Source organism: Cyprinodon variegatus, unplaced genomic scaffold, assembly GCF_000732505.1.
Source record: "Cyprinodon variegatus isolate N-32 unplaced genomic scaffold, C_variegatus-1.0 Scaffold372, whole genome shotgun sequence".
Classification (NCBI taxonomy): Eukaryota; Metazoa; Chordata; class Actinopteri; order Cyprinodontiformes; family Cyprinodontidae; genus Cyprinodon; species Cyprinodon variegatus.
In genome coordinates this window covers 228,784-238,648 of record NW_015150825.1, presented here as the reverse complement: position 1 = coordinate 238,648, position 9,865 = coordinate 228,784, and the positions used below count along the sequence as shown (strand labels likewise).

Below are 9,865 nucleotides of genomic sequence, written 5' to 3'. Positions count from 1 at the left end.
TACTCAGGTACAAGTGTAAGGTACCATTTTGAAACTACTTTAAGTATAAAATTAAAAGTAATACAGCAAAAAATGTTAATGGCAGATGCTTAAAACCTCATACTGGTTACTGCACTGCCCTATTAAAGGAACATTGTTCTACAATTTTGTATGATAAATTATTTATACTTAATTGTCTTATTTTTATAACCAATGGTAGCAGTGTATGGTTTAACTTTGCATCACCTTCAATAACTGTTTATTTTGGTATATGGAAAAAACAATTATGTGCAAAACCAACTCCAACCATAAAGAGAATGTTTTTATTTATTTATTTTTTTAAATACTAACACGCCACGATGAGAATAAGCTTAAATGAAAAACAACTTAAAGAGTCTATTTTTAAAATGTAAGCAGTAGAAATAAGAGATGCTTGCAGATAATATAAGGAGTAAAATTAAAAATTTGTCTAAAAAATAATTACATGAGAAAAGTATAGATAGCCAAAATATCTTAAGAAAGGTAATGAAATATTTGTACCTTGTTATTTGACACCTCTGCATATACAGTAATCTCCAACACAAAATGGGTCTTTTTAGAAAAGATGTGTAGAGAACTTTCAAAGTAAAAGTCTAGTAAAAAAAAGTGAATTTTAATGTCGTAAGAAAAATTGCAAAGTAAGAAATAAACTTGTTCTGAGCAAATTTGTTTGTGCTAGAGTTATTGCCCCCTGTAATACAGTAACTGAAACATTATTTTTAGTGCACCTTAATCCGATTGTTTAAAAAAACAAAAACCCAAAACAAATATTGTCTGTTTCACTGAGGAATAAATGTATGACACTTCAGCTTTTTTCAAATAGGAAAGACAAAACATGCCATTTTATTTTGGTGCTTGTGTGCTGATCTTCAACCAGAATGCAGTTGTAAGAAAATAGTTACTTCTTCTATGGCAAAAATGTCCTTTTCAAACAGCTGGCTCGGTGAAAAGGTGTTTAAAGGGATGCTTGCAGAGGTTTTTTTTTGCATTGGCTAGAAGCTGCTAGCCTAAATCGAATGTCGATTGCTTTGGCTTGAGTTCACCAAAAGGGCAACACATTTGCAGTTGAATATTTTGCAGCTAAATGTTTGCAGGCAAATTTTTACCAGATATAAATGTAGTGTAAGGACTTCAATGTGTAAAAAAAATTTAAATTCGATGTTAAAAAAATTCAGTGTTTAAAAATCAGTGTACAAAAAAGGGCAGATTCCAATGAGACTGGTTTTCTTCCATACGGAGAGATCAAACAACTGTCAGGCAGCAAAGAAATACATCATTACAGATTGCAATGTCAGAAGATGGCCTGTTCAAAAAGGCTAGAAAAATGCGAACAGTAAAAGAAAAGTTATCAAAAAATTGCAGAGCTGCTGGGTGAGAGTAAGAGTGACAGCGAGCCCAGCGAGGCAGAGGACATCTGTGAGTAAAAGCCTCATGCAGGCTTTTGAGATGCTCCTTGAGCAAAGTTCAGATTGCATTCGAGTTTAAGTGTTGCAAGATATTCAATTAAATGTGTCACTGTGTTTTTTAAAAACTTTTTATTGTTTAATTGCACAAATCTTTCAATGCAATATTATTTCAATAAAATTTTAGCACTTCAATATAAAATAGTTTCTTTAAACCAAAGAAATTTGGTTTATTAGTCTTTTTGTTTTGTTCCTAAAAAGTGGTCCTGGAAAGAGGGGATGATCTTATACACTGAAAAAAAATAAAGTAACCTTTTTTGGTATTTACTTAATCATATTCAGTTACTTTAACACAATTGTTTCATGTTAGCAGGGCAGGACATATAAAATGTGCTAAAGTAACTAAATATGATTAAGAAAATGTCAAAGCAGTTGCATTATTTTTTCCAGTGTAATCAGGGGCATCCTATATATCTGGGTCAGTACAGCATATGATAGATAAATTGTGATATGCACAAGTCCCTCAGACTATTTTTTCAGGGTTCGGTTGAGGTTTTTGAGGACCCAAATGCAGAGGCAGGGAGGCAGAGGTGAGTTCTTGTACTTTTAATGGAGTGTTCACAACAGGTAACAGAAGCAGGAATCCAAAAATCCAACACAAAAATGCAAACAAACCAGAATCATGGAGTCATAAGGGAAAATATGCATGAGGAGCCAGGGAAAGACGAGAAACCAGCATTGAGGAACTGCACAGGAAGATTATTTATGGCTGATTGAACAAAGGACTAACAAACTGATTGGGAGCAGGTGTGAACAGAGACTTCTAGAAAGAAGCCAGGAAAAAGGAGACCAACACAAGAGGGCAACAAAGAAAAAACCTAAGAACTCAAAGGCTATGTTCACACTGCAGCCTGAAGTGACCCAAATCCGATTTGTTTGGCCCATATGCGACCTGGATCTGATCTTTTCATGGCAGTCTGAACAACACAGATCCGATTTTTTCCAATCTGACCCAGGCCACTTTGCTATGTGGCTCTGAATCCGTTAGGGATCTGATCTTTTCTAATGCGACTTGTGTCTGAACGGCCAGGTCGGATTCATCCGACCTGAACGTCATTAATACCCGACAAAGGTCGCTAATATACACCTTGCAACACAGAAGCAGCAAGAAAAAAAAACAATCATGGCAGATGATGATGCGGAGAGCAGTATTCTGCGGAGAGCAGAAAAGACCACTAGATGCGCTCTGGCACTACCATCCATGTTTACTTCCGTAAACACAGAGCACGCTGGCCTGTGATGTTATTGTGTCCTCTACTGCGCATGTGGGACACTTGCGTTGTATGACTGCAGTTCACACAGGAGATCACATGCAAGTCGCATATATTTGGAAATGTGAACGGCAACGTAAAAAAAAAAAAAAAAATCGGATTTCGCAAAAAAGTCGGAATTGAGCATCAAGGCCTGCAGTGTGAATGTAGCAAAAATATATCCGGAAAACACAATAACATAAGAATTAAACCAATAAAACAAAGAAAAAGATCAATTAATGTGAAACTGAAAACACAAAGAAAACTTAACAGAACCAAGACCATGACACTATTTATTTATTTGTTCAGTTTATTTCACTGATGGATAAAAACATTTTAAAAATAAGTTGTTGCACTTTTAGCTTCAGTCTTAGAATCACAGTTTATATGGATTCCAGAGATGTGGCGCTATAGTTCATTTAATATAAGGATGAGCTTTTGTCCTTTTTTTTTTATCATTATTTTGTTGGGTTACCCAATAAAAAAAACATTGGCCCCACCCTGGCCCCCCTGTAAATTTGCTCTAGAAGCGCCACTGTGGCACTGAATTAACATCCTAACTGACCTCATCTTAATCCTTTCAATGTTTTGCTGATTGCAAGTTGAAAACAACTGTACTTTTTCTCATGGTGAATACATCAGGCCTAGAATGCAGTGGTTCTTTTAAGTGGACCTAATGCATCACCTGGAACCCTTACTGACAGTCCTTACACCTGATGCAGTGCAGTATAAGATTACAGTTTCATGTAAACACAAACAGTTCTGTTTGACTTACTTTTACAACATTAACTGGACTAGAGAACCAAATCCTAAAATAAACAAGTTTTACCTTCTTGTGTCCTTTTTTTTTGGCATGAAGTATTCACACTGATGTACCTTTTTAATTACAGCAAAAAATAAAATAAAAATAATAAGATAGACTCTCATACATTCAGAATGTAGAAAGTAATACAAGCCACCTCTTGATTAGGCTCCCCAACTTTCCCTTAAAAAAAGAGAACTATCCCATACTAATAAATCTAATTTAATTCAGGTTTGAATTAAATTTTTACAAAATAAAATAAATGCATATCGTCGGTAGGATGGAAGGGTCCCTTTTTTTTTTTTTTTTCTTTTAAAGAGTTGGCAACCCTACAGTGTTCAACGTTCACAAAAAAATCCACCCAGAATGTATACTTACCGCACTAAAGCATTCATTGCGCAAACCCCCTGCAATAAAAGCAGGTAAAGTGAGTCCAGATTGGCCTGTTCAGGTGTTGGTTGGATTTTTGACCTGGAAGACCAGCGTGAACTCGCTGCAGCATGAAAGATCCGCCGCAGCGGGGCTGATAATCTGCGCTGCACTTGACTCCGGACCCGGACGCACCAACACTTGGCACCGCGGGAGGAAACATGTCGCGTTTGGTCGCTCGTCTCCTAGTTGTGGTTTCTCAACAACATGCAGCTGTCAGATCAGCGGTAAAGCCGAGGAGGATCCCTTCATTCATCCGATGTTTCTCCACATCTCCAGGTAGTAAAGAGCCCGACCTTTGGCTGTTCTGCAGCTGCGTCCTGCACCTCTTTTATAGCTTGTGTGGTGCTAGATTAAAAGGAATGGGTACTGTGATTCAATATATTATAAAGCTATATATAATTTACATTCCTCTTTTTATGCAGGCCTCCAGTCTCTTACACGTTACAACAAAACTACAGACTGGCAAAAGAAACTGACACCAGAGCAGTATTTTGTCACAAGAGAGAAAGGAACCGAGGAGGTGAGTATATTTGTCTGTGAAAAAAAATAAATAAAAAATAATCAGAATAAATCCATGAAATAAAATACCTAACAAATTGTACAAATGTGACACTAAGATATTTTATCTGATGACAAAAGATATGGACTTTGCTCACCATTATAGCACTGACCTGTGCTTTAGTTTCAGTCTGACATGTTACACACGTACACTATATTATGATTTGGAGTGATGTTATGGATTGGAGTTTATACATTTATTTTTGTTATGTATTTTACATACTGTAAAAAGTCCTGTGATGAAAGTGCTCATGTTTCAAAGGACAAAAATGTACAAACTTTGTTGCTTGCACTGCTAATAGCAGTCTGCCTCACCACCGACCTTTTTGACAGTTAAATCCCGCCAGTTATCTCATTGAGCATTGCCAATCATGTTTCCAAGGTTTGATTAACATCCGGAATCATTGCTGCCAACTTTTCAGTCAAATTTGAAGTGAGATTTTATTTCATTGTAATTTAATGTTTCTGGTGCTTCATTGCAAAAAACTACAAGTACCTAAGTACCCCCAAAGTACCTGGGATATTTCTATTGAGCCGGTGCGCTTTGGGAATACAGCATGGAACCACCATCTGTAATCACACTCCTGCCCACTGGAACCTTTAACCACAACACTCAAGTAGAGAGAACTCTAAAGCATAAAACAACAAGACTGAGGAACACCCTCAACCTTGAAGAATGTCAAAAGCTAAGCCATGTAAATTGACATTTGCTGTGCTGATGCATCATGTATTTAATTTTGCAGAACCTGCAAATTTCTTTACTAAAATAGAGCTTTGCTGCAGAGAAGAAAATGCTTTTAGTAATGCTATCAGCTGGGGAGGATGGAGATGATGAAGCGTTCCCCTCGTTCAAACAGCAATCTCACACCATCTACTGAGCTCAAAGATGCTGTGAAGAAATTCACCAGCCACATGCATCCAAATCATGAGTGAAACCAACACTAGGTTTTGCATTTAACTTTGAAGAGTAATAGATATTTGAAGCTAGTGGTTAGCGTGGGAGACATTCCTGTAAAAAATAAAGTTACTGTGTCATCGAATGGATCACATTCCCTCTTATTGAATGCATTTTACTGAGCTCTCAACATATACTCCACTGCATCTGTCTTTGGACAGATTTTTTTATTTTATTTATCTTGTGATTTATTTGAAATATTGTATCATCCAAGAATGTGGAGGAGCAGCTAGTGCACTTCACTAAAAAAACCCTTATTTTGGAGCATAGAGGTGGTAAAAGATCTGTTTGTGTGTGTTTAGCCCTTTAGTGGAATCTACTTGAACCATTTTGAAGTGGGAATGTACCACTGCGTCTGCTGTGATGTTCCACTCTTTAGGTAAATAAAAAAAAGTATTTAAATTAGAATCTAACATAAGATACAGAACAAACATACATTTCTGGTATTTTTGCTCCCTGTTTTTGTAGTTCAGAAGCCAAGTATGACTCAGGGACAGGCTGGCCTGCATTCAAAGAGGCTCATGGTACATGGGAGCGAGACGAGAGCCATGCCTCCATTGTTCGTCGCCCTGACAACAGCCTGGGCAGCGCTGGGACAGAGATCCTCTGTAAAAATGTGAGTTGTTTTCCAAGCTAACCTCATCATTGTATGCTGTCGAAAACATCTTGCTCAATGCATATTTGTCACACAGTGCGACGCACACCTTGGCCATGTGTTTGAGGACGGACCAGACCCAACGGGACAACGCTTCTGCATAAACAGTGCAGCTTTGATTTTCAAACCCAGAGAAAATGGTGTATCTGACATGGAAGAGTCGAAATGATGGTTATGATTGCAGCATTTCATCCAAATAAATGGGCTGCCTTATACACTGGAGGTGAATTGGATGATAAAAGTAAAGAAAGGTCCAAGAGCCACCCTCTTATAAAAAAAAAAAACAAACAAACATACATAATATGCCCTATTAACTCCCTGCAAATACGTTTTTACTGTTTGTCAAATGAATTTTGTTTATTTTAAACTAATCTGATGAAAATTACTGTTTTGTCTTCATTGTTCATAATTATATTGTGTTACCATTAAAAGGTTTCTCACACATATTTTGATATTGGTCATTTTCCCCTTAAAATCGGTTCTTAAAAGTTACTGCTGCCCCCTGTTGTACAAAAAAAAATCCCTCCACAATACTCAAACCTCATCTCTACCAGTTAATGATTAACTAGGTGAACTATCCTGTTTTGCACAATGTCCCTAAAAATTCCTGTGACCAAATCTTCTGAGAGCGTGTTGGAGGTTGAGTAAAAACTGAAAAGGGATCCACAGCAGGCAACAGAAAGATTGGGAACAAGAGATTCCAGGAGAAAGACCAGAAGAGGATTTTAAAATAAAGGATTGATAGATCAGTGATTTGAATAGAAGATAGCTTCTTATGGCTGTGATTGTTGGTTCCAGGATTACTGAAGGCTGCCGTTGCATGATGGTTCTAGTGGTTCTGGTGTGCCTTTGTCTCCTTGTTCCCTCTGAGGCTGTAGGAGGGGCCAAGAGTCGACCGAAACCTCAAAGACGCCCTCCAAAGACACCAAAGGTCAACCCCACTGATGCAACCCCACCTGCTCAAAATATAGACATCCATCAGGTAAGACAGGAATAAATGCAGACTACAAACTAAACGTAGTCTACACGAGCTAACAAACTGTGGAGACCTTAGAAAAATGAAATAAGCAGATTTCTTCCCAAATTTTTGCTGAAATAAGTAGATAGTTTTGCAATTTAAAAAAAAAATAGATTAGTAATGTAAAACATGCACATCTACCCAAGATAAAGGTTAAAAACAAGCTCTGAAATCAATTATCTGTGATCCTTTTTCATTTTGCAGAGTTCCAATTCAAAATGGATCTTACCTACAGATCACAGCCAATTAAAATGCATTTATATAAGTATGTGCCACATTTCCCATCGATGAAATCAAATCATTTAGTAAACATAAATTTTTAGGGAAACATGCAAATTGAATGTGTTTAATGCCCAGATTTGCATTAACAGAGCCCTAACATTATTGGCATCTGAGTTGAACTTTGTTTGATCACACAGCAAACAGTTCTGCATGTGGTTTGCTGACCTTTGCACACAGATAGTGGCTCTTATTTCACACTTGTTTTCAGTTGTTTTACAAAACAAAGTCAAAAAAGGCTAGGCTTAGGAAAAGTGGGTCATGTAAAACAAGGCAATCAATCGAACTCAGCAGGCTTTTTTTCTTATTTTTTTTCTTAAAAAAAGACAATCAGAGTACGATCTCTGACATAACTGTTCTCAAGGGTTATATTCGTTAAAATGGTAAAACCGCTTCAAAAATATTGAAACTTGTGCTCTTCTTCCTGAATACATTAATCTAGATAAATAATTTATTCTATTGGTTTCTTGTCATATATTTTAGCGTAATAATTCTTCTGGGGCTTGTCACTCAAGGCTAGGTTGAGAAACAGAGTAAGTGGTGTGCTGATGCAATACAGGGAGTTTTTCTAAGGTAAATGGATCACATTTTATACAATAGCGTTCCTTTCATTTCACACGTTATGATGGTGACAGACCTTACATTCTATAAGCATAAGATTGTTGTAGAATTTGTAAAATAAGCAAGATTTCTGACTCTCTTTCAGTCACAACTATGGACTTTTTACATTTAAATTAAATTTGCAACCCAGTTGTATAAGCATAGCTTCTGCTGCAAACATCTAGATTTATTTCATCTAGACTTTGAAAAGCTTCTTCTTTATTTACTCAAATCTACAAACATGAACTAAAATTTAATGAGCAGTTGGTCTCATAGTGAAGGAAAACTAACAAGGTGAAATAGGTTGAAGTAATATTTCATCACTATAGCTGGAAGTGTCTGGAGGACCGGCCCTTCAGCATCATATTGTTGTCATGTTTGTATGCATAACATATAGCAATACTGATGTTTTTAATTCTAACATGCATTTTGCAATAAATAAAATACCTGGCATAACAAATTGGTGTATGCAGCTCCTCTTACTTCTCTTGATGCTGAGGTCATTTATTTGCATTGTGAATCGAGCCTTTTATTGTACCTGGCAACAGCAAAAAGAAACATGCTTCACAGAACGAACAACCATAGATTTTCCACAGGCTATACATTTTTTTGCCATCATTGATCTGAAAAGTTTCTCAGTCCAGTGCCCATTTTATAACCAGCTTTCTAATTAGGGTGGGAAAAGGTTGTCCTTCTCAGAGCTGTGCATCGATTCAATAGTTCCTTAACATAATAGCAACTATGAAGACAAAGATGGTCAAATTTTATAAAATAAATGCACCAACAAAAATGTTCTGGGAAAACAAAACAAAAAACCAGGCTTATGTTCTGGAAATGTGTCTGTTTCTTTTCTGTGTAACTTTAAATTTCTGTTACAGATGACAGGAACATGGTATCTCCTTAATGCAGCCTCCAAGTGTCCCCACCTAATAAAACATGGAACCAAGGTGGAGCCGACTGTCATGACAATAACAGGTCCCTCTGACCAAGTTTTCTCAGTTAGTACTAAAACCAGACAGTAAGTATGGATGCAATTACTTCCAATCCATAAATGCATTTGTGAAAATAATGAAGTCATCTGAGTGTGCAAATATCTGAAAACGAAACTTGTTTGTGTGTCCTCAAAAACAAGGAAAGGGAGGAAGGAAGTTAAATCCAGCAGCTTTACTTTTTCATTTCATAAAGCTCAGGTCAAACTGACCCGGCTTTTTATCCTTTTATAAGCTGAAAAATGCACTTTTGGAAATGTCTTATTTTGATATCAGGGTCATAAATCCCTGTTTTCTTTCAAGCACATGAAAATACTTTTGTGTAATATATTTCTCATAAAGGAATGCTAAAAAATTAATCACATAATCTGCTCTCTTGTCTTCTCTTCTCAGTAATCATCAGTGCTGGGAGATATTGCAACAGTACCATCTGACTTCCACCACAGGGAAACTAACACTTAAAGGTCGGCTCTGCTCTTTGTCACGTTTCCACAACCCACTTTTACCCACTCTGATCTTTGTTGCTCCCACCAGGAACTCGTCCTGAACTCAACACCGACATCGTGGTTGTAGAAACAGACTATACCTCTTATGCAGTGTTGTACTATCAGAAACAGGGGAAGATCACAGTAAAACTCTACAGTAGGTTGAGAAGCTAGAGTTTGTGTATGTCTTGTTTATTTATGGTGATACAGTGCAGATAATTGCTTGTATGATGGCCTCCAGGTAGAACTGTGGACGATCTATCCGAGCCAATGTTGACTAAGTTTGAACAGCTTGCTGAAAAACACGGCATGGGCCTTGCCTACCTCTTCCCGTTCTCCATATACAGTAAACACACACACA

At 37.0% G+C, this 9,865-nt stretch overlaps 2 protein-coding genes across 3 annotated transcripts in view; both read left to right on the top strand.

Annotated features, from left to right (window-relative positions):
- Positions 1–3,939: 3,939 nt before the first annotated feature.
- Positions 3,940–6,396, top strand: msrb2 (methionine sulfoxide reductase B2). 2 transcript variants are annotated; one of them, XM_015386599.1, is made up of 5 exons: positions 3,940–4,241; positions 4,385–4,485; positions 5,781–5,857; positions 5,947–6,094; positions 6,171–6,396. In XM_015386599.1, the coding sequence occupies exons 1-5, from the start codon at positions 4,124–4,126 to the stop codon at positions 6,300–6,302; spliced, it is 576 nt and encodes a 191-aa protein (XP_015242085.1). In that variant the 5' UTR covers positions 3,940–4,123; the 3' UTR covers positions 6,303–6,396. The 2 variants fall into 2 exon arrangements, with proteins under 2 accessions (XP_015242085.1, XP_015242086.1); XM_015386600.1 differs by having other exon boundaries at positions 3,943–4,241; positions 4,388–4,485.
- Positions 6,397–6,678: 282 nt separating this feature from the next.
- Positions 6,679–9,865, top strand: part of LOC107092244 (complement component C8 gamma chain-like) — a 4,314-nt gene continuing 1,127 nt past the window's right edge. The window contains exons 1-5 of the mRNA XM_015386594.1: positions 6,679–7,115; positions 8,909–9,048; positions 9,413–9,483; positions 9,554–9,661; positions 9,746–9,850. Of these exons, the coding sequence (XP_015242080.1) occupies positions 6,909–7,115; positions 8,909–9,048; positions 9,413–9,483; positions 9,554–9,661; positions 9,746–9,850 (631 nt within the window). The 5' untranslated portion in view covers positions 6,679–6,908. The remainder of the gene's footprint in view (positions 7,116–8,908; positions 9,049–9,412; positions 9,484–9,553; positions 9,662–9,745; positions 9,851–9,865) is intronic.

Bases quoted from the DNA above. Each gene is read 5' to 3' on its own strand.
- msrb2 (XM_015386599.1), top strand. From the start codon at position 4,124: ATGTCGCGTTTGGTCGCTCGTCTCCTAGTTGTGGTTTCTCAACAACAT. The intron at 5,858-5,946 runs GTAAATAAAAAA...CTGTTTTTGTAG, and splicing joins TGTGATGTTCCACTCTTTAG to TTCAGAAGCCAAGTATGACT. The intron at 6,095-6,170 runs GTGAGTTGTTTT...TTTGTCACACAG, and splicing joins CAGAGATCCTCTGTAAAAAT to TGCGACGCACACCTTGGCCA.